The 25,287-nt window shown below is 45.4% G+C and overlaps 1 protein-coding gene across 1 annotated transcript in view; it reads left to right on the top strand.

Annotated features, from left to right (window-relative positions):
- The window catches only part of LOC124551261 (4-hydroxyphenylpyruvate dioxygenase), a 137,355-nt gene that overhangs the window by 30,778 nt on the left and 81,290 nt on the right, over nucleotides 1-25,287 (top strand). The window contains exon 2 of the mRNA XM_047126457.1: nucleotides 10,343-10,369. Coding sequence (XP_046982413.1) covers nucleotides 10,343-10,369 — 27 coding nt within the window. The remainder of the gene's footprint in view (nucleotides 1-10,342; nucleotides 10,370-25,287) is intronic.

Here is a 25,287-nt window from a genome sequence, read left to right as displayed (position 1 = left end):
TCCAGGCAGGACTGACATAACAAAGGATGGGACAGATTAAGGATTTGTAGGTGTCGAGGATGGTATAGGGGTTCAATCCCCATGTCCGGCCAGAGAGAAGTTTGAGGAGCTGGAGGCGGTTGTGTGCTTTGGATTGGACAGAGTGGACATAACGGATCCAGATGAGGTGACAGTCAATGGTGAGGCCAAGGTAGGTGAGGGTGGGGGTGGGAACGATGCATTTCCGGAGACATGTTCATAATACCGTTCTTCCTCCATTTCCAATCAGGACTCAGTCCCTGCAGTCCCTGCATGTACGCCTATCTTGAACTGTCTCTTCTAGACTGCAGTTAGGGCACATGGAGACTCAGCATAGACCTATTTAGTAAAGTTCACTCTTAGCAGCGATTTTCCAGTGAACCAGTCTCTGTAGGCGCAGTTGAAATGTTTAGCTGATTGTACAAGTTTTTCCACATTTTTCTTCCAATTTAGAGTTTCTTTACCCTTTTTATTTCACACCTGTGCTTTCATTGTAATTAGCTCCACAGCCTTCATGTCCTGATAATTCTATCTATAGGTTTCTTCGCGTAGCTTTTATCTACAAACAAACGTTCGGAAGTGTTGCACTTTGCTGCTAACTGGAATTCCTCCACTTTCTGGTTGTATTACACTTGGTATGCATCTAGTCAGGCTTGGCTTCCTCACATTCCGGTGTACGAACGTATTACGAAGTAAAGAGACCATGCGTTTCACTGTGTTTTCTACTATCTATTCAGGCACAATCCACGGCCCACCCTCCAGCTTCATTAGGTCGTGTTCTGGGTTCGTCTCCCGCCCTGCGCACCATTTTAATCTACCAGGAAGTTTCAAAACAGTGGACACTCCGCTTAGGAGCAGAGGGAAAGAATGATTCATATTTCTGTCCCACTATGGAAATCATATTTACGTACAAGCTTCTCCCTGAAACGATCTGCGTTGTGGGCAAGTTTCTAACAATAAGACAGGCACTCAGACACGACTACATATAGCATGATACCAGCTATATTCGATAATAATATTCGCGCAGCGCTGTCTAAAAAGGACATCACTCGTGGAACTTGGAAAGGCAATCTGTCTTTGATGTACGGCACAGAAACTATTTTATCAGTGTATCAAAATGGTTCAAATGGCTCTAAGCACTATGGGACTTAACATCTGAGGTCATCAGACCCATAGACTTAGAGCTACTTAAACCTAACTAACCTAAGAGCATCACACACATCCATGCCCGAGGCAGGATTCGAACCTGCGACCGTAGCAGCAGCGCGGTTCCTGACTGAAGCGCCTAGAACCGCTCGGCCACAGCGGCCGGCTATCAGCGTATCGAACAATACAAAAGAATCAACTTCTGTGGGGAAAAGGGCATTCCGGCATCATAGATAATGAGACAGGTGACCAATCAGCAAAGAGTTGTATCAAGAAACTGATACGTTTCTTCGTATGTCTACCTTATACGCTACCTGATCAAAAATATCCGGACACCTATTAGTGTACATTACTATGGGTCGTGTCCACTCCTCGCCTTTGTAATGGCTTGAACTCTGCTGGGGACACTTTCAGTGCTACCTGATCAAAAATATCCGGACACCTATTAGTGGACATTACTATGGGTTGTGTCCACTCCTCGCCTTTGTGATGGCTTGAACTCTGCTGGGGACACTTTCAGTGCGGTGTCAGAATGACTGTAGAGAATTGGTGACCCACCTCAAGAGTCGAAACCAGTAAAGATTTTGATGTTGGATGTTGGAATGTGGTGCGACGGTGGAACTTAACCCAGAGGTGTTCCAATGGGCTCAGATCGGGGCTCTTGACAGGGCAATCCATCTCAGGATTTTTACTGCCCACGAACCACTGCCTCACACTTCTTCCTTTATGACAGGATACACTGCCATCCTGGTGCGAATCATCGTTCCCGAATTCTTCCTCTGCAGTACTCAGTACACAATGCCGTAAAAGTCTTCAAATCCTTCCGCTTTTAGTGCTTTCTTCCGCGTAATAAGGTGACCACTGCCTAAACACGAAAAACAGCCCATATTGTAACCCTCCGAACTCCACTGTTGGCATTAAACATGGTGGTAGATAATGGTATAAGGGCATTCGCATGCATATACTTCCCTCTGATTGTCACAGGGTACAGAGTAATTAATCATTCAAAATCACTCGTCAGTCATCCACAGTCCATTGTGCTAGCTGGACTGCTGGTAGCACTTTGAAACTCACGAGTGATTCCTTTCAGTGATTTCTAAAACTACTGTCCGCAATGCTCTAGTGTCCCTCTCCGTCCAAACATGATGACTGGCTGACGCTGTTTTAGCTGTGGTTGTTCTTTCGCGTTTCCACTTCACAGTCGCATCACCAAAAATCGACCTGGGCAGTTTCAGAAGAGTTGAAATGTCCCTAACGGATCTGTCACTCAGGTGACGTCGAATGAATAGTCCACGTTCGAAATCACTATGTGCTGTTTCTTCACTAACAACACAGTACCCCCTGCTTCCTTTTATACTGGCAGCTTCGCCTCTCGTGATATTTAGTGGCCATTTCCGCATTACATATTGTTGTTGTTGTGGTCTTCAGTCCAGAGACTGGTTTGATGCAGCTCTCCATGCTACTCTACCCTGTGCAAGCTTCTTCATCTCCCAGTACCTACTGCAACCTACATCCTTCTGAATCTGTTTAGTGTATTCATCTCTTGGTCTCCCTCCAGTACTAAATTAGTGATCCCTTGATGCCTCAGAATATGTCCTACCAACGGATCCCTTCTTCTAGTCAAGTTGTGCCACAAATTTCACATCTATCCAATTCTATTCAATACCTCCTCATTAGTTATGTGATCTACCCATCTAGCATTCAGCATTCTTTTGTAGCACCACATTTCGAAAGCTTCTATTCTCTTTTTGTCTAAACTATTTATCGTCCACGTTTCACTTCCATAAATGGCTACACTCCATACAAATACTTCCAAAAACGGTTTCCCGACACTTAAATTTATACTCGATGTTAACAAATTTCTCTTCTTCAGAAATGCTTTCCTTGCCATCCTCTCTACTTCGACCATCATCAGTTATTTTGCTCCCCAAATACCAAAACTCCTTTACTACTTTAAGTGTCTCTTTTCCTAATCTAATTCCCTCAGCATCACTCGACTTAATTCGACTACATTCCATTATCCTCGTTTTGCTTTTGTTGATGTTCATCTTATATCCTCCTTTCAAGACACTATACATTCCGTTCAGCTGCTCTTCCAGGTCCTTTGCTGTCTCTGACAGAATTACAATGTCATCGGCGAACCTCAAAGTTTTTACTTCTCCTCCATGGATTTAATTCCTACACCGAACTTTTCTTTTGTTTCCTTTAGTGCTTGCTCAATATACAGATTGAATAACGTGGGGGAGAGGCTACAATCCTGTCTCACTCCCTTCCCAACCACTGCTTCCCTTTCATGCCCCTCGACTCTTATAACTGCCATCTGGTTTCTGTACAAATTGTAAATAGCCTTTCGTTCCCTGTATTTTACCCCTGCCACCTTCAGAATTTGAAAGAGAGTATTCCAGTCAACATTGTCAAAAGCTTTCTCTAAGTCTACAAATGCTAGAAAGGTAGGTTTGCCTTTCCTTAATCTATTTTCTAAGATAAGTCGTAGGGTCAGTATTGCCTCACGTGTTCCAACATTTCTACGGAATCCAAACTGATCTTTCCCGAGGTCGGCTTCTACCAGTTTTTCCATTCGTCTGTATAGAATTCGCGTTAGTATTTTGCATCCGTGGCTTATTAAACTGATAGTTCGGTAATTTTTACATCTGTCAACCCCTGCTTTCTTCGGGATTGGAATTATTATATTCGTTTTGAAGTCTGAGGGCATTTCGCCTGTCTCAAACATCTTGCTCACCAGATGGTAGAGTTTTGTCAGGGCTGGCTCTCCCAAGGCTATCAGTTGTTCTAATGCAATGCTGTCTACTCCCGGGGCCTTGTTTCGACTTAGGTCTTTCAGTGCTCTATCAAACTCTTCACGCAGTATCATATCTCCCATTTCATCTTCATATACATCCTCTTCCATTTCCATAATATTGTCCTCAAGAACATCGCCGTTGTATAGACCCTCTATGTACTTCTTCCACCTTCCTGCTTTCCCTTCTTTTATTATATATTAATGTTCGGATACTTTTAATCAGATGGTCCACGGGCTTTATGGGTACTGTAACGAAAGGGGAATTTGATGAATGCTACCAATTTGGGAATCTTCTCACATGACGGGACAACAGAACTTTGCAGGGATTCAGCTACTCTTTCCAAGAAGAACATGATACTCAAAGTCAAAACTGTTACGACACCATGCAATACCACTAATGTGAGTGCGAAATGGACTCGGGTATTATCTTGCACGTACCGTATTGCGAAGATCAGCCTTCACAACTGGCAGATCTAAATCGCCTATTGCTTGGGTGTTACCGATAAGCCAGTTAGCTGGTCACACTCTATAAGGCAGTCGTCGAACTGGGACTCCTCTTCCTGCAAGTGTCACGAAGCATGTCCGACAGCCAGAAATCTATGTGCACTTCCCAGGACATTTTAAAGAGGCGCACACATATCTCTGAATCCCAGAATGTGATGTTATCGAGCCACAGCAGGCGTCTCACGTGATTGACTCCACAGGTGCACACCAACAGCTGATGCCAGAGGAAGAAACCGTGCTATTTTTTCACAGTCTTAACTGCTACCCGCATTAATTATTTATATTCGATGATGATCTCCACAGAACGTCCACCGACTCAAATACGGTTGTCCTCAGCATAACATCGTTATAACGAGAACGAGTGTGCGCTGATATGAAACTTCCTGGCAGATTAAAACTGTAAACCGGACCGAGACTCGAACTCGGGGCCTTTGCCTTTCGCGGACAAGTGATCTACCAACCGAGCTACCCAAGTACGAATCACGCCCCATCCTCATAGCTTTACTTCTGCCAGTCCCTTGTCTCATTCATTCCAAACTTTACAGAAGCTCTCCTGCGAAGCTAAGCCATGTCTCCGCAACATCCTTTCTTTCAGGAGTGCTAGTTCTGCGAGGTTCGCAAGAGAGCTTCAGTAAAGTTTGGAAGTTAGGAGACGAGGTACTGGCAGAAGTAAAGCTGTGAGGACGGGGAGTGAGTCGTGCTTGGGTAGCTCAGTTAATGGACTATTCTACTGGCACGGTAGCTCAGCGTGTTCGGTAAGAGGGCTCCGTGCTCTCTGTAATTAAAAAAAAACTGAGTCAAGGAGTCAACGATGAACTTGAAAGGATGTCTTGTGACGTACGCCCAGACCAAACGGAACGAACTATATCGAACAAAATGAAAAAAAAGTTGGTAGGGCACTTGCCCGCGAAAGGCAAAGGTCCCGAGCTAGAGTCTCGGTCTGGCACACAGTTTTAATCTGCCTGGAAGTTTCATCGTTATAACGCATAAAAATTAAGATTTTTCGAAACTTCACTGTAAACATAACAAGGAAGTATGTAATTTGTAAAGTTATTAAATAACAATGTACGTAGCTCATTAGCTGGGAAGCTAGCGCCAAATAAATACAATAAAAATGGTTGGAAATTGTGTAGTAATGAGGAGAACTACCAAAAATATGCAGAAAATATCGGAAGTAATAGGAAAGCAAAGGTTAATATTCTTTGGACATCTCTACCCACCGAGCGAGGTGGCGCAGTGGTTAGACGCTGGACTCGCATTCGGGAGGACGACGGTTCAATCCAGCGTCCGGCCATCCTGATTTAGGTTTACCGTGATTTCCCTAAATCGCTCCAGGCAAATGCCGGGATGGTTCCTTTGAAAGGGCACGGCCGACTTTCTTCCCCGTCCTTCCCTAATCCGATGAGACCGATGACCTCGCTGTCTGGTCTCCTTCCCCAAACAACCTAACCTAACCTAACATCTCTACCAAATAAATGAGAACAGGCTAACGAATCAAATATTGCTGTATTTCTGGATAAAAGAAATCAACAGTAGTACGGATTACATAAATAAGAAAATAACTAGAAAGGAACAACATCAAATAATGGAAAATAACAGAATGAAACCTTTTTATGAATAAAAAACTAAATTTAGAATGCTTTCAAGGCAGAAGAAATAAGAAATTGGGAAAAACATGGACAGAAGAAAGGAAAAGACTACATAGTGAGAATATGGAGTTTTGGAAAACTGGGAAACAAAGATACGAAGACAAAAAAGATTTTTTGAGATCCGCATTTGGTAGTATTACTCAGTATAGGATCATTTACAATCACCATGATTTTGACTTCAAAGGTTTGCAAGAATCTGTCTGCATCCCACTATTAGCCTCGCCCCCCTCCTCCTCCCCCCTCCACCCCCCTCCCACTACAGACACAGAGAGATGGAGAGAAAGAGAGAGAGAGAGAGAGAGAGAGAGAGAGTGAGAGAGTGCTTCAGTGTCTCGTCCGCCCCATAACATTCTCCTGTCTACATTAACAGAAGTTCCCACTGATATCCCCGGCGCCAAGTGAAACCGAGACAAAACACCAAGATAAAATTCCCTTCCGTTTTCCGAAAAAATGTGGCTCAATATTTGTCGCTGACGCAGCTCCACGAGTTTCTGTTGTGACGCGACACCTCTGTGAGATAGGGCTGAGGTGCACGATAAGGCACAACGCGACGGCCTAAATGAGGCACGAGAGGAGCCTGAAGAGAAAGTGGAATGTCGCCACCGGTGCTCTCGCGGCTTTTGTGAAAGTCGCTCTGGATAATACCGTGACCGGACGACAGTCACTGGGAATAACAAAGGAAAAGCTGGTCAAAATAAAAAGCCTTCGTTCGTACTTCAGCGAAATATTTAATTTAATTTCTATAATAATGAGTGAGATCACCCACGAGTTTAATTTTTTTACAGTTGTCAACACCTTTGACCGACGACGACACAGATTCGGATTCATTTATTTTACGATGATTCCTGGTCCTGAGGAATGGCTCTGAGCACTATGGGACTCATCTGCTGAGGTCATTAGTCCCCTAGAACTTAGAACTAGTTAAACCTAACTAACCTAAGGACATCACAAACATCCACGCCCGAGGCAGGATTCGAACCTGCGACCGTAGCGGTCTTGCGGTTCCAGACTGCAGCGCCTTTAACCGCACGGCCACTTCCGCCGGCGGTCCTGAGAACCAAAGGTATCGAAGAAAGGTAACACGATTTATCCATACCTCCATTGTAGACCTCTGCGACTGAAATGTTCGATAAGCAATGACGTCATGGCTGTTAAAACTTTCTAGACCTGCAACTTTATCGACTTTAGGTCCACGTACTAGAGCAACGGTGACCCAGCTTACCGTGCTGATTGGCATCATTGTTGCTAAGGGTAAAGTTAAGAACTCCACCACAGAACACTGATGGACCATGCAGGATGACTTGTGCACCAACATAGGTGGACTTAGAAAATTTCTGATCGGTTGCGTAAGCCGAGAACCACCAAACGTACATCGAGAACCGGGAGCTCGTGTTTGCGCACGTGTTTCTCAATGTCGAACGACGTCAAGGAGGTGCATAGACCAGGTTCTAAGGCCTTGGTTGGGACAAAGAAGTACGGTAGTCGAGCTTGTGTTGCAGAGAAGTATCAGAACTGTACCCATTGTTCGGCGACGTGTTCCATGACGTCGCCGTAGGGTCGGAGAGCAGTTCGAATATTCGTATCGTTCGTACGCCGAGACCGGCGTGATCAACGGTAACCGTGCCCTACGTTACCGTTGGAATGACAGAAACGTTGTCCACGTTTGGTAATCTGTAGCACTGTGCCACTCGATGCATCGTTAATCATTTTGACAAATACGGTGCCACTAACTATAAAAACTAACTAAAACTAAACTTCCTCCAAACAGGCCTAACGGTACCGACCGGGCGTCGTGACATCCTCAGCCCACAGGCGTCAGTGGATGCGGATATGGAGGGGCATGTGGTCAACACACCACTCTCCTGGCCGTATGTCAGTTTACGAGACCGGAGCCGCTACTTCTCAATCAAATAGTTCCTCAGTTTACCTCACAAGTGCTGAGTGCACCACCCTTGTCGACAGCGGTCGGCAGACCGGATGGTTACCCATCCAAGTGCTAGCCCAGCCCGACAGCGCTTAACTTCGGTGATCTGACGGGAACCGGTGTTACCACTGCGGCAAGGCCGTTGGCCTACAACTATGGATAGTTGGATTCCAGTTACATCCTGTGGTGGTATTTTAACGTCGTCGCAAAGAAACCGTTCTATGTCCAGCGCCTTTGGACGGGCAAAGTCTGGACAAAAGGTGAAACGCAAAGTCGTTTTGCGGCAGCTGTGTACCATGTTGGTCTATAAGGAAGACGGCACTCTGCAGCGGCCGAAGTAAACACAACACGCGACACGTGCCTCGCTTGCGGAACGCTGGCGCGTAACTGCTCCGTAACACTGCCGGCGTCAGACCGAACTAAGAAGTAAATCCTCTATCAGGTCCTGAGGACCTCGCGATGTCTTCAGGCCACCGTGTCATCCTTTGCTACGCGGGTTACGCGGATGCAGTATAGAGTACCTTGGGTTCAGCACGCAGCCCCTCCGGTCGTTGTCGCCTTTCCAAACCTCGAAGCTGCTAATTATCATTCACGTACATCCTCAGATGGCTTTAAGTCGCCGAGTGGACCCCGTCCCTGTCCTCCCACCGAACAAAATACCTGGGAGCACCAGGAAATGAACCAGGGTCCCTGGCTTTTCAGCCAGACATGCTGACCACTCAGCTAAGGAATCAGGCGATGAAGAAATAACAGTAAATAAATGTCGTTTCCAGCATGGCCATCAGAGTGATGTGTTGACCCTACATACCGCACCAGATGACGGCACTGATTCAGGGTGACCCAGTGGTCGGTCGGTCCCGATTGGCCCGTCTCTGACCACAGTGGTGGAACTTCGCTTTGCTTTCCTTGTCAGCAAGACACCTTTATACACTCTTGTTTGTTTTCTAACATCATTTGCCCACCTTATATTACATGGTCGTCTCAGTTTTTGTTGTCTCGTAGAATCCAAAAAAGAGCTTCGTTTCGCCCGGCTACGTATCCCGTCCACCTCGACTTCGGTTTCCTTACAGTAATAATTACGTCTTCAACTCCAGTCTGTCCATGCTACCTTTTTCACCCAGTGACTCCCAATAATTCCCCAGCACGTATCCTTGTCTCTCTTGCTCACCAATCCTTAGTTTTTGAATGGGTGCCACATTAAAAGTCTATTTCGCACTACTATAAGTTAAGCTGGTAATACGAACGGATTGGAAAGCTTTCCTTTACAGAGACAGTGGAAGCTTAGTTTCGAATGCTGTTTCCAGTTTACCAAACGGACTCTGGACCTTTTCTGTTATTCTGTTTATTTCTTTTGTAACTCATAAAAAAATTACCTTCAACTAGTAAAAAACTAGTCAATTAGTTGGACTACTTTAATGCTAGTTTATACTACTTTGTTTCCGATGTGTTGGCTCTGAGCACTATGGGACTTAACATCAGAGGTCATCAGTCCCCTAGACTAACCTAAGGACATCACACAAATCCATGCCCCAGACAGGATTCGAACCTGCGACCGTAGCAGTCCCGGGGTTCCGGACTGCCTAGAACCGCACGGCCACCGCGACCGGCTCCGATGTGTTGATTATTTCAATCTTAATAGAACTGTTTTTTGATACTTCCTGTACTGAGTCTTTCCATTAGTTTTTTGAGTTTATCTGTACCGTGGCAAATAGCTCAATGTCACCAGCGAAGCGAAGGTTCTCCATTAACACTCATTTCGCCATGGTTGTCCAACATAAGAAATCTCATTTTATGACTACTAACAATATGGTGGTGTGGAGCGTCCCTACCTAAATTTGCCTTCAATCGTGAATTTCTCACTGTCCTGATGAAGACGAACTGAAATGCAGCATTGATGTATAAATTCACCAGTATAATGATTCAGATTGAGTCACTACCCTTTTTCACAATAACTGTTAGCACAGATTAAGCCAAAGAATGCTTCAATTACTACGTGTGTAAGACAACGTCGCTAACAATAGGCTACGAGTAATGATAAAAGCCGGCCAGAGTGGCCGAGCTGTTCTAGGCGCTTCAGTCCGGAACCGCGCGACTGCTTCGGTCGCAGGTTCGAATCCTGCCCCGGGCATGGATGTGTGTGATGTCCTTAGGTTAGTTAGGTTTAAGTAGTTCTAAGTTCTAGGGGACTGATGACCTCAGATGTTAAGTCCCATAGTGCTTAGTGCCATTTGAACCATTAATGATGAAAGTTTTTAGACGAGAGTTCTCCGTGATGCTGACCCTTACTTTTATCTGTTTCAGACGACCTACACCGACAAGGGCGACAAGGTAATCTAGGTGGCAGTCTGTACTGGCTGTTGCTGCTGCGTAGCCTCTGCACCGAACAAACCGGTCCTACGAGACGCCGCCGCTGGCGGTTGTCAGCGTGTGACGTCCTGGCGATACGCAGGCCGTTACCTTCCAGCCACTTTCTGAAGACTGTAGAAGAGCACTTCTGCTTCTGAATGTATTTTGTATTCGCCACCATCAGTACGCACCGCACCCTCGATATGAATTTCCCTTAAGTTCGTCACATCTCGTTTCACAGATGCACTACTGGCCATTAAAATTGCTACACCACGAAGATGACGCGCTACAGACGCGAAATTTAAGCGACAGGAAGAAGATGCTGTGATATGCAAATGATTAGCTTTTCAGAGCATTCACACAAGGTTGGCGCCGGTGGCGACACCTACAACGTGCTGACATGAGGAAACTTTCCAACCGATTTCTCATACACAAACAGCAGTTGAGCGGCGTTGCCTGGTGAAACCTTATTGTAATGCCTCGTGTATGGAGGAGAAATGCGTACCATCACGTTTCCGACTTTGATAAAGGTCGGATTGTAGCCTATCGCGATTGCGGTTTATCGGATCGCGACATTGCTGCTCGCGTTGGTCGAGATCCAATGACCTTTAGCAGAATATGGAATCGGTGGTTTCAGGAGGGTAATACGGAACGCCGTGCTGGATCCCAACGGCCTCGTATCACTAGCAGTCGAGATGACAGGCATCTTACTCGCACGGTTGTAACGGATCGTGCAGCCCCGTCTCGATCCCTGAGTCAACAGATGGGGACGTTTGCAAGACAACAACCATCTGCACGAACAGTTCGACGACGTTTGCAGCAGCATGGACTATCAGCTCGGAGACCATGGCTGTGGTTACCCTTGACGCTGCATCACAGACAGGAGCGCCTGCGATGGTGTACTCAACGACGAACCTGGGTGCACGAATGGCAAAACGTCATTTTTTCGGATGAATCCAGGTTCTGTTTACAGCATCATTATGGTCGCATCCGTGTTTGGCGACATCGCGGTGAACGCACATTGGAAGCGTGTATTCGTCATCGCTATACTGGCGTATCACCCGGCGTGATGGTATGGGGTGCCTTTGGTTACACGTCTCGGTCACCTCTTGTTCGCATTGACGACACTTTGAACAGTGGACGTTACATTTCAGATGTGTTACGACCCGTGGCTCTACCCTTCATTCGATCCCTGCGAAACCCTACATTTAGCAGGATAATGCACGACCGCATGTTGCAGGTCCTGTGCTTGCCTTTCTGGATACAGAAAATGTTCGACTGCTGTCCTGGCCAGCATATTCTCCAGATCTCTCACCAATTGAAAACGTCTGGTCAATGGTGGTCGAGCAACTGGCTCGTCACAATACGCCAGTCACTACTCTTGATGAAGTGTGGTATCGTGTTGAAGCTGCATGGGCAGCTGTTCCTGTACACGCCATCCAAGCTCTGTTTGACTCAATGCCCATGCCTATCGAGGACGTTATTACGGCCAGAGGTGGTTGTTCTGGGTACTGATTTCTCAGGATCTATGCACCCAAATTGCGCGAAAATGTAATCACATGGCCGGCCGGAGTAACGTGCGGTTCTAGGCGCTGCAGTCTGGAGCCGAGCGACCGCTACGGTCGCAGGTTCGAATCCTGCCTCGGGCATGGCTGTGTGTGATGTCCTTAGGTTAGTTAGGTTTAATTAGTTCTAAGTTCTAGGCGACTGATGACCTCAGACGTTAAGTCGCATAGTGCTCAGAGCCATTTTTTGTAATCACATGTAAGTTCTAGTATAATATATTTGTCCAATGAATACCCGTTTATCATCTGCATTTCTTCTTGGTGTAGCAATTTTAATGGCCAGTAGTGTAGGTTGATGGCACTAACAAAACATACAAAACTAAATCCTATCCTGGCCTGTGTGTTTTTAACTTCTCCATTGATGTTAGTTTCTTAACTCATGAACACAAATGCAGAGATTCGTGCACGGTTTGTTTTGAGGTAACGTACTCCAATGGGTAAAAACGGAATCCTTATGGAGGAGGAGGAGGAGGAGGTTAGTGTTTAACGTCCCGTCGACAACGAGGTCATTAGAGACGGAGCGCAAGCTCGGGTTAGGGAAGGATGGGGAAGGAAATCGGCCGTGCCCTTTCAAAGGAACCATCCCGGCATTTGCCTGAAACGATTTAGGGAAATCACGGAAAACCTAAATCAGGATAGCTGGAGACGGGATTGAACCGTCGTCCTCCCGAATGCGAGTCCAGTGTGGAATCCTTATGGGATAACGTTTTTGTCCGCCTGTCCGTCATAATTTGACACTGGCAACCTCGTTCAAAAAAACGTGTAGGGAACTCCCCTTAAGCTATAATCTTGAAATCCAACAAGAAGCCAGGTTGAAAATTACACGCAAAACAAAAAAAATGCAAAATTGTTAATTTCTTATTATATCACATAAAAAATATTTAGTCTCATTTGTTTTACAACTGTCACTCTGTCCGTCTGTTACGACCCATTTTCCTCAGGAACGTGTATAAGTATGAAGTTGAAATTAATGTTGAATACTAAAGTTTACGGTCTCCCCATTCCCATTTCGAAAAGTGGGGTAGATTAGTGACACACAAGTCGCCGAAGTGGCGTCCAAACGAAAGACTTGCAACAGGCCATTGAGCAACACGAAATTCTTGTTATCTATATACATGTCCGCAGCTCGTGGTCTTGCGGTAGTGTTCTCGCTTCCCGCGCAGTGGCTTCCGGGATCGATTCCCGGCGGGGTCAGGGATTTTTTCCTGCCTCGAGATAATTGGGTGTTGTTGTGTCGTCTTCATCACCATTATCATTCATCCCCACTACGGTCGGAGGAAGGTAATGGCAAACCATCTCCACTAGGACTTTGCCTAGTACGTCGGTGCGGGTCTCCCGCATCGTCCCCTACGCCCTCATGGAGCCCGCCCGTCCACGGGCTGCTACCGCAGTGGTTATTAAAAAGAATAAATAATTACACTTCAGACACAGCCATTCGTGGTGGTCCCCTCGACACTGCGAAAGGCTGGACATGGTTCGTTATACGGTGTGTGATCGCCGCGGACAGCTGCGCACTAACCGCAACCGCGCTCCCATGTCGGCCACAAGATTGGTAAGCAGTTCCAGTGGTCGGACCTTCAGGTTCTCCCACTAGCGCGGCTGACGACTGCTACATGGTCGTCGGTACATGTGGGAGTGCTGTAATGCTTCACCGCAACAAATCCCGTACTTGCTCGATGGTATTTACAGGGTGTTTCAAAAATGACCGGTATATTTGAAACGGCAATAAAAACTAAACACGCAGCGATAGAAATACACCGTTTGTTGCAATATGCTTGGGACAACAGTACATTTTCAGGCAGACAAACTTTCGAAATTACAGTAGTTACAATTTTAAACAACAGATGGCGCTGCGGTCTGGGAAACTCTATAGTACGATATTTTCCACATATCCACCATGCGTAGCAATAATATGGCGTAGTCACTGAATGAAATTACCCGAAACCTTTGACAACGTGTCTGGCGGAATGGCTTCACACGCAGATGAGATGTACTGCTTCAGCTGTTCAATTGTTTCTGGATTCTGGCGATACACCTGGTCTTTCAAGTGTCCCCACAGAAAGAAGTCACAGGGGTTCATGTCTGGCGAATAGGGAGACCAATTCACGCCGCCTCCTGTATGTTTCGGATAGCCCAAAGCAATCACACGATCATCGAAATATTCATTCAGGAAATTAAAGACGTCGGCCGTGCGATGTGGCCGGGCACCATCTTGCATAAACCACGAGGTGTTCGCAGTGTCGTCTAAGGCAGTTTGTACCACCACAAATTCACGAAGAATGTCCAGATAGCGTGATGCAGTAATCGTTTCGGATCTGAAAAATGGGCCAATGATTCCTTTGGAAGAAATGGCGGCCCAGACCAGTACTTTTTGAGGATGCAGGGACGATGGGACTGCAACATGGGGCTTTTCGGTTCCCCATATGCGCCAGGTCTGTTTATTGACGAAGCTGTCCAGGTAAAAATAAGCTTCGTCAGTAAACCAAATGCTGCCCACATGCATATCGCCATCATCAATCCTGTGCACTATATCGTTAGCGAATGTCTCTCGTGCAGCAATGGTAGCGGCGCTGAGGGGTTGCCGTGTTTGAATTTTGTATGGATAGAGCTGTAAACTCTGGAGCATGAGACGATACGTGGACGTTGGCGTCATTTGGACCGCAGCTGCAACATGGCGAACGGAAACCCGAGGCCGCTGTTGGATCACCTGCTGCACTAGCTGCGCGTTGCCCTCTGTGGTTGCCGTACGCGGTCGCCCTACCTTTCCAGCACGTTCATCCGTCACGTTCCCAGTCCGTTGAAATTTTTCAAACAGATACTTTATTGTATCGCTTTTCGGTCCTTTGGTTACATTAAACCTCCGTTGAAAACTTCGTCTTGTTGCAACAACACTGTGTTCTAGGCAGTGGAATTCCAACACCAGAAAAATCCTCTGTTCTAAGGAATAAACCATGTTGTCTACAGCACACTTGCACGTTGTGAACAGCACACGCTTACAGCAGAAAGACGACGTACAGAATGGCGCACCCACAGACTGCGTTGTCTTCTATATCTTTCACATCACTTGCAGCGCCATCTGTTGTTGAAAATTGTAACTACTGTAATTTCGAAAGTTTGTCCGCCTGAAAATGTACTGTTGTCCCAAGCATATTGCAACAAACGGTGTATTTCTATCGCTGCTCGTTTAGTTTTTATTGCCGTTTCAAATATACCGGTCATTTTTGAAACACCCTGTAAGTAGGGAGAACAGGGAGCAGAACAGTCCATTCGTCGAATACCCTCTCGTTCCAAAAACTCCTCTACCTGCGCTTTTCGGTGCGGTCACACATTTTCATTCATAAAAATGAAGTCAGAATCGAAGGCATCCTTGGAAAGACGCACATCAGGAAGGAGCAGCCCGCCCCGAGAGCTGAGTGGTCATCGCGACGGAATGCCATGCAAAGGGCACGGGATCGATTCCCGGCTGGGTCGGCGATTTTCTCCGCTAAGGGACTGTGTGTTGTGTTGTCCTCATCATCATCTCATCCCTATCGACACGCAAGTCGCCGAAGTGGCGACAATTAAAAAGACTTGCACCAGGCGACCGGTCTACCCGACGGGAGGCCCTAGCCATACGACAATTCATTTTAGGAAGGAGTACAGTCCCACATAGGCGTTGACTAATAAGCGTACCATGTTTAAAGATTTGGTGGTCAGTACGGTCTTACAACATGATCCTCCCAATACCATAACACCTGGACCACCAATGCGATCATGCTCGACATTGGTGGATGTACCTTCGTATGGCGAGAGTTGGGAACAGATTAGATTAGATTAGTACTTGTTCCACAGATCGTGAATACGACACTTCGTAATGATGTGGAACGTGTCAGGTCAATAAAAGGTGTCTATACAAGATATTACATTACACAAAATATTAAATGACACTGAATATTTTTAATTTTTTTATTTTTTATTTTTTTTGGTGGTGGTGGTGGGGGAATTACCCACTTACTATATCCAAAAATTCATCTAATGAGTAGTAGGATTTGCATTCAGAAATTCTTTTAATTTCCTTTTAAATGCTATATGGCTATCTGTCAGACTTTTGATGCTATTAGGTAAGTGACCAAAGGCTTTTGTGACAGCATAATTACCCCTTTCTGAACCAAAGTTAGATTTAACCTTGAGTAGTGAAGATCATTTTTTCTCCTAGTGTTGTAGCCATGTACACTGCTATTACTTCTGAATTCGTTCAGATTGTTAATGACAAATTTCATAAGTGAATATAAATATTGTGAGGCTACAGTGAAGATCCCTAGCTCTTTAAATAAGTGTCTACAGGATGATCTTGGATGAGCTCCAGCAATTATTCTGATTACATGCTTTTGTGCAATGAGCACTCTTTTTCTCAATGATGAGTTACCCCAGAATATTATGCCATACGAAAGCAGAGAATGAAAATAGGAGTGGTAAGCTAATTTACTGAGATGTATATATGTGAATGTATACATATTGCAATGACCCTAATAGCACACTTACGCATCCAGGAAAACTGTCTATCGTTCTGGTGGTGCAGCTATTGTGGTGTGTGTGGTGTCACCGCCAGACACCACACTTGCTAGGTGGTAGCCTTTAAATCGGCCGCGGTCCGGTAGTATACGTCGGACCCGCGTGTCGCCACTATCAGTGATTGCAGACCGAGCGCCGCCACACGGCAGGTCTAGAGAGACGACCTAGCACTCGCCCCAGTTGTACAGCCGACTTTGCTAGCGATGGTTCACTGACAAATTAAGCTCTCATTTGCCGAGACGATAGTTAGCATAGCTTTCAGCTACGTCATTTGCTACGACCTAGCAAGGCGCCATTATCAATTGCTATTTATCTTGTGATGCATGTACCGTCAGACCGATGTTCACCAATTATGCATTAAAGTGAAGTATTCCAGAAGCTACGTACTATTTTTGCTACTATAAAGACCTTGTCCTGTTCCAGACCTCACGCCATCCTGCGTGAGCTTAAACGCGTGCCCTTCGTCCTCCCGTCCTAGTGGATTGGCTGTCTTGCCAGTCCACAAAAGTGTGTGTAGGTTCAAAATGGTTCAAACGGCTCTGAGCACTATGGGACTTAACTTCTGAGGTCACCAGTCCCCTAGAACTTAGAACTACTTAAACCTAGCTAACCTAAGGACATCACACACATCCATGCCCGAGGCAGGATTCGAACCTGCGACCGTAGCGGTCGCGCGGTTCCAGACTGTAGCGCCTAGAACCGCTCGTCCACACAGGCCGGCGTGTGTGTAGGCATAATGCTGCATGGGCGTACTGCCCTTTAGTTGTTTGAACACGATAAACTCGCAAGTCACCACTATCGTGACTCTGTACTTCTTCTCCATGTGCGCCTTTCCTCAGATGCATTTGGCCTTGACTTCATTTTCATGGATGACAATGTGCGACCACATCGAACAGCACAAGTGGCGGGGCTCTTGGGACGAGAAAATATTCGCCTCATGGAATGGCCTGCCCCTTCCCCCGACTTAAATCTCATCGAGCACGTGTCACATGTCTTGAGGAGACACGTCCACGTCCGCCAACGGCCATTCAGAAATTGGCGACCGCGCAGGTAGAGGAATGGCACACCCTACCACAAGAACTCCTTACCAACCTTGTAGCCAGCATAGTAGGACGTTGCACAGCAAGAACTGTCGTTCGTGGTTAACATACGCCGTATTAAGAACTACACTACTGGTCATTAAAATTGCTACACCAAGAAGAAATGCAGATGATACACGGGTATTCATTGGACAAATATATTATACTAGAACTGACATGTCATTACATTTTCACGCAATTTTGGTGCATAGGCCCTGAGAAATCAGTACCCAGAACAACCACCTCTGGCCGTAATAACGTCCTCGATACGCATGGGCATTGAGTCAAACAGAGCTTGGATGGCGTGAACAGGTACAGCTGCCCATGCAGCTTCAACACGATACCACAGTTTATCAAGAATAGTGACTGGCGTATTGTGACGAGCCAGTTGCTCGGCCACCATTAGGCAGACGTCTTCAATTGGTGAGAGATCTGGAGAATGTGCTGACCAGGGCAGCAGTCGAACATTTTCTGTATCCAGAAAGGCCCGTACACAACCTGCAACATGCGGTCGTGCATTATCCTGCTGAAATGTAGCGTTCCGCAGGGATCGAATGAAGGGTAGAGCCACGAGTCGTAATACATCTGAAATGTAACGTCCACTGTTCAAAGTGTCGTGAGTGCGAACAAGAGGTGACCGAGACGTGTAACCAATGGCACCCCATACCATCACGCCGGGTGATACACCAGTATGGCGATGACGAATACACGCTTCCAATGTGCGTTCACCGCGATGTCGCCAAACACGGATGCGGCCATCGTGATGCTGTAAACAGAACCTGGATTCATCCGAAAAAATGAAGTTTTGCCATTCGTGCACCCACGTTCGTCGTTGAGTACACCATCGCAGGCGCTCCTGTCTGTGATGCAGCGTCAAGGGTAACCGCAGCCATGGTCTCCGAGCTGATAGTCCATGATGCTACAAACGTCGTCGAACTGTTCGTGCAGATGGTTGTTGTTTTGCCAACGTCCCCATCTGTTGACTCAGAGATCGAAACGTGGCTGCGCAATCCGTTGCAGCCATGCGGATAAGTGCCTGTCATCTAGACTGCTAGTGATACGAGGCCGTTGGGATCCAGCACGGCGTTCCGTATTACCCTCCTGAATCCACCGATTCCATATTCTGTTAACTGTTATTGGATCTCGATCAACGCGAGCAGCAATGTCGCGATGCGATGAACCACAATCGCGATAGGCTAAAATCCGACCTTTATCAAAGTCGGAAACGTGATGGTACGCATTTCTCCTCCTTACACGAAGCATCACAACAACGTTTCACCAGGCAACGCCGGTCAACTGCTGTTTGTGTATGAGAAATCGGTTGGAAACTTTCCTCATGTCAGCACGATGTAGGTGTCGCCACCGGCGCCAACCTTGTGTGAATGCTCTGAAAAGCTAATCATTTGCATATCACAGCATCTTCTTCCTGTCGGTTAAATTTCGCGTTTGTAGCATGTCATCTTCGTGATGTAGCAATTTTAATGGCCAGTGGTGTATGTGCCACCGTTTGTAGTGTGCAGAGGACCATTATAAATTGCTGCGACTTCAGTATAATTATTGCTTTTGAATTAGTCATTTTTGTTTGCCTCATTGCATATATCTTTCATTTATCTTATGTACAATGCTGTAGCAGTTCATTCTATGTGTGGTACAAGTCTGTTCGAGCTGTATTACTTGCCCAGTGACACACCATGCGAAAGTTACTTCCATCCTTAAGGTTTGCGCACCTGTGTATACTGTTTCTCCATATCAAAAATTGTATATACAGCAATGTGGTGTTATGTTTTCTTCCTCGCAATCGGTTTTGATCGAGAATCTGTACATTATGATATTTTTACATATGCTTAATTGGCTTGCGATTACAATACTATTATGCAAGATGAATTGTCTGAAACTTTCCAATGCTATCTGTTCGCAGATTAAAATTGTGCGAAATAATGTTATAGAAGATCCAGCAGCTGGAAACCTCTCTCCCATACCCCGTATACCAATGATACCATTCACTTCGTTTGAAGTAACAATAAAGAAGGCTCGATATCATTCACTTTAAGCGACTCCATTTCCCAATCAAGGTTTCGTTTGCAAAAATAATAAACAAGGCTCAAGTTCAGACATTAAAATACTTTTTGAATTGATTTACAATCAAAGCGCTTTTCGCAAGGTCCAATGTACGGGGTGTTCGAAAAGTCTCAGCTGTGCCGTATGACTGTTAGCCACGCGTGCCGTATGCCGCAGTGAATATTCCGATATGAAACTCAGTGAAATACAAGCTATTAATTCATTGAATATTCATTTTTACTTACAAATTTTCGCATTAAATGTTGAAAGTGTCCCCCCTGTTGTTGAATACACAACTCAATTCGTCTAACCATGTTTCTAAACAGAAGCTGTAACATTTCTTCTGTAACAGAAGCAGTGAAAGTGGATATTGTAGTTTTCAATTCATCGACGGAATTTGGACGATTTTTAATTGTCAGCTGCTTTCGCTGCACCCCAGAAGAAAAAGTCAGGTGGTGTTGGGTGAGGCGATCTTGAAGGCCAAAGTCCTTGTGAAATTATGCGATCACCAAAAACATCAGCAAGCAGTGACATTGAAACGCGAGCTGTATGCGCGGTTGCACCATCTTGTTGAAAATAACCGTTGGTGCTGAGTACTTCATATATTTATAGCTGAGCTTAACAATTTAAAATGCAGTCATAATCTTGTTGCCGGCCGGTGTGGCCGTGCGGTTCTAGGCGCTTCAGTCTGGAACCGCGTGACCGCTACGGTCGAAGGTTCGAATCCTGCCTCGGGCATTGATGTGTGTGATGTCCGTCGGTTAGTTAGGTTTAAGTAGTTCTAAGTTCTAGGGGACAGATGACCACAGTCCCATAGTGCTCAGAGCCATTTGAACCATAATCTTGTTATTAACAAGTACAGTCTTATGTTAAAGGCTTAAGACAACAAGTCAGCGTTACAAAAACACAAGTTCTTCTATAAATGGGTACGGAATACCACTGCAGTATCGTTGTGCGTTTATTGTTTCGTTGAAAAACCCAGGCAGGTGGACAATCGTACGGCACCCACGGCTAACGATCAAACGGCACTGCTGTGAAACTTTTTGAATACCCCGTATGTTGCCCTTTCACGGACTGGTAGCTCACAAAATCAGTTCATACTCTTACCACCAGGGTACAAAAGAACAGAAAATGTTTTACATCCAGAAGTTTTATAATTGTACTGTGTACGAAAAAAATTACAAGCAAAAGACGAAAGCAATGGGGTCTTATTCGTTCATATTCTGTACGATCTATTTTGATTTCGAGATCCATGTCTGCAAAGTGGACGAAGTTGCAACGAGAAGATGAAATTTGCGTATCGACACAATTCCCAGGCGTATCCTAGATTACTGTACATATTTACTTCCTAAACGTGTTTAGCAATTGCGAAATATTGCCGGGATCGCTAGTAGACAATAACATTAGCTTCAGACACAAACTGAGATCGTAATTACGTGACAACTCTTACACCGTAGAAGTAGTTCTGAATGTACAATAACATGCCTGTGTGTGTGTGTGTGTGTGTGTGTGTGTGTGTGTGTGTGTGTGTGTGTGTGTAGTCAGAGACAGAGAGAAAGAGAGGTGCTGATTACTTCATACATTTATTGACAGAATTTAGCAATTTAAAATGCAGTCATAATCTTCTTATTAACAAGTACAGTCTTATGTTAAAGGTTTAAGACTACAAGTCAATGTTACAAACTGTGTATACGTTTTGAGGCAGCTTAACTCATGGTGAGCAAATTGTCCAGATTATATCCATCCAGTATTTGAGAGGACTAACAGACTTCCAATAAAATTTACACATAATTTCAAACGTTTTCGAAACTTTTCCTCATTGGACACCCCCTCTCTGCTAGTAATCAAAGGAAGAAAGATTATTTATTCCTCTTTTACATTTTCGCTGTTTATACGTAAATGTTGAGCCTCAGGCATTCATTATTTCTTTCATAAGGGAGGCCCGCGTTATACCGAACGTGATTTTTGAAACTATATGAGTGTTTTCCCTTAAAACGTCCAGGCTGATAGGCTGTGGTCGATGTATAAAACTCTCCCCTGACGTTTCGTCTCCGACTGCGGGAGACATCCTCCGAGGTAAAGTGCCGCTTTCTTAACGCTAGTGCGGCGCTCGAGCGGGGTCCCGTGGTGTAACGTGTAGTTGAGCAGTGATTTAGTGCTGCGTTGTCAGCAGTCACTTTGAAGCTTGTTGTGAATACAGTTCTACAGAATGCCTTTCTCAGTCGAACAAAGAGTGTTTATCGTTGAAACTTTTTAATGTAAATCGTTTAAAATGTTAAATGAAAGGTTCACGATGAAATATCGAGAGACAGCTGATTCAGCAAACAGTGTTGTGCAGAAATTGATCACTAAATTTAGAGTGACAGGTTCAGTCGCTAACGCCAAATGTAACCGTGTAAAGAAAATTTATTCGCCGGAAAATATTGAACGTGTTCACGAGACTGTGGTAGGAAGTCCATGGAAATCAGCTAGACGTCTATCCGCCCAACCGAACATCAAACGAACGGAATGCCAGGTAACGTTGTAGCTGTTACGTATGCGAACGTGTAAAACAAGAGTCATACTAGCATTAAAACCTACGGATTACGCCCAACGACAATGCCATTGCGAATGGTTACTGACGCAGGACGCTGATCGCTATCTGGATCCAAATCTTTACTTCATCTCAGACGAAGCCTGGTTTCACATTAGCGGTTACGTTAACACTGAAAACACAATCCCATATAACGCTTTGAGGTGCCTCTGTACGATTTGGAAGCAGGCGTTCGGAGTGCAGTTTCAGGCCAGCGGATTATAGGCCATATTTTCTTTAACAACACCGACAACTCTCAAACGGAATTGTTGCAGCCATTCATTGCACAGCTAACAGAGGAAGGAGACTATGCGTTTCCACAGCAAGATGGCGCTAGGGCGCATACTTCACGGTTTTGAACGTCGTACGTCCACGAAGCTTTCGGAGAAGTTTCTGCAGTTTTTGGCCTCCCAGGTCGCCCGATCTTTCTGCCTGTGATTTTTATTTTTGGGGTAATTTAAAGGGTAAAGTCTACTGTACCAACCGGCGTACAATTGATGAGGTGAAAACCTACATTAGCAATGCGATCGCGGAAGTCATACCAAATGAACTGGCAATTTTTCCCAGAAACATATTGAGGTATGCTGAGTTTGTATCGAAGTTCATGATGAGTGTTTTCAGTACTTCCTGTGAACTATTGACTTACTGAATGTGAAGTACATGCTTTTTCATAACAATAATTTGCTGCTCAGTAATTTACAATAAACGGCCGAAGAGGTGGACTCGTATTTGGGCGGACGACGATTCAAACCCGCGTCCGGCCATCCTGATTTAGGTTCTCCATGATTTCTCTAAATCACTTCACTTCAGGCAAATGCCGGGATGGTTCCTTTGAGAGGGCACAGCGATTTCCTTCCTCATCTTTCCCTAAACCGATGGGACCGATGACCTCGCCGTTTGGTCTCCTCTCCTAAACAAACAAACCAACCAACCAATAAACGAGTGATTGTCTGTATAACGCTTATAAGACATGGGGCCTCTTTTGTTTTCGCCACCCTGTATAAACGTGGTACGTGGGAAAAAACATTGACAAACATGTTAACGGTGAGCATATTACCATATTTTTCAATTACAAAGTATACTCTAACCGTAATAGTCACTCGTTACACATCGTACTGAGAGGTCACAACTCTATTATGCTCACCGGAACATGCTAACTACCTAGGCAACTAACTAACCCTTCCCCACAGACGATTCCCTGAAAGCACTTTACGAGCAAAGGACGCTCAGGTGAACTTGAGTCATTACCGAGAACATAAGATATACCAACGGCTGACGTACACTCGTTTGAGAGGATCGGAGATTTCTCGGCCAGAAATACCGGCCACCCAACAGACACAGACAGTGACTATGTCGGTAGCAGCGAAACGTTAACGAGGCAGGATGTGAGCACGTGCCGGTGTCTTGCAACTCCACAGCCATGACTCACGCCCTGTTTTGTGTGTTTCACTCGTAGCTGCTTTTTAAGTCCAAACAACGTGTGAGCAATCCGCTTGGGTGTTTAAAAAAAGCTTGTCGCAAAGAGATAGTACCAGAAGCGGAGAAGAGCAACACAGTCGGGATAATCTTGTTGAAATTGTTTTCAACCGATGACATATACATATCACGAATGTACCCGTGTTTCAGGAAATCTCCCTCTCGAATACAGTCGACCACGAGGTTGTAAGAGGTTCCTAACATCACTACTAGTTGAACTCGAAGCGGTGACTAATATTCTGCAAAGCAGGAAATAGTACGACAAAAATTTCTCTCTGATTCGTTTATTTTCATTTCGTGCTAGCTTTGCGAAATTGTGACCATATGGCAGCTGTTTGTTCCTAGTGTTTGGACCGAATGTTCGTTTATTAGAGCCATCGGCCAAATGTGTAATGTTCTGTTTTATGCTCTTTTACGCCCTGCTTAGTTTCGTGTAGTAATGCATTACTCTTTGCATAACGTGTGTTTTGTGCGCGGAGAGAACGGTGTGCTGACCACATGCCCCTCCATATCAGCATCCGATGACGGCAATCGTCTAAGGATGACACGGCGGTCGGTCGGTATCGTTGGGCCTTCCGAGGCCTGTTCGAACGGAGTTTGTATCAGAAATGCTTTATGAACTTTGGGGTCAGACTACTCGCACCTCCACATTTAACAAAGATTTTACTTTTGAATTATTAATAAGAGAATGTTTGATAATCAGACTGATAGGACATATTCAGACGCACGCACTCCCACAACAGTGGGCAGATGAAAATCACTGTGGTACAACACAAGATACACACCAACGGGCCGGCCGATGTGGCAGAGCGGTTCTAGGCGCTTCAGTCTGGAACCGCGCGACCGCTACGGTCGAAGGTTCGAATCCTGCCTCGGGCATGGATGTGTGTGAATTTCCTTAGGCTAGTTAGGTTTAAGTAGTTCTAAGTTCTACGGGAGTGATGACCTGAGATGTTAAGTCCCATACTGCTCAGAGCCATTTGAACCACACCAACGGCAACGAGCGAGGTGGAACAGTGGTCAGCACGCTGGACTCGCATTCGGGAGGACGACGGTTCGGACCCGTGTACGGTCATCATGTCTTAGGTTTTCCGCGATTTCTCTAAATCGCTTAGGGGCAAGTTCCGGGATGGTTCCTTTGAAAGGGCACGGCCGACTTCTTTCTCCATCCTTCCCTAACCCGATGGGAGCGATGACCTCGCTGGTTGGTCCCTTCCACCTAATCAACCCACCACACCAACAGCACTATAAGATTCTTCTATGTTATATTGGAACAAATAAGCCCTCGGTCACAAATATTAAGTCAAAATTGCCCTGGTTTCGACACTACTATGAGCGTCGTCTTCAGAATTAGACTAACTGTTGCAAAACATCTTAAGTATATAGTACATCAATAAAGTTAAAGTTTGTACTGACTCTAAAAGATGCAGTACTTACAAGTCACATATTAAAAAAGATCTAAGCCGAAAAGGCCGATGCGTCAGACAGATGTCTCAAAATGTTTGTTTGTTATGGGGTGTCGAGGAATGTGAAACGGAGGCAGTGATTGAGGAGGGGAGGAGAATTGTAGTCTATCTATCGTGTTATTCAATCTATGCG

Source organism: Schistocerca americana, chromosome 1 (genome assembly GCF_021461395.2).
Source record: "Schistocerca americana isolate TAMUIC-IGC-003095 chromosome 1, iqSchAmer2.1, whole genome shotgun sequence".
NCBI lineage: Eukaryota > Metazoa > Arthropoda > Insecta > Orthoptera > Acrididae > Schistocerca > Schistocerca americana.
Note: the sequence above shows the minus strand (reverse complement) of the source record. Positions and strands in the feature narration are given on the sequence as shown.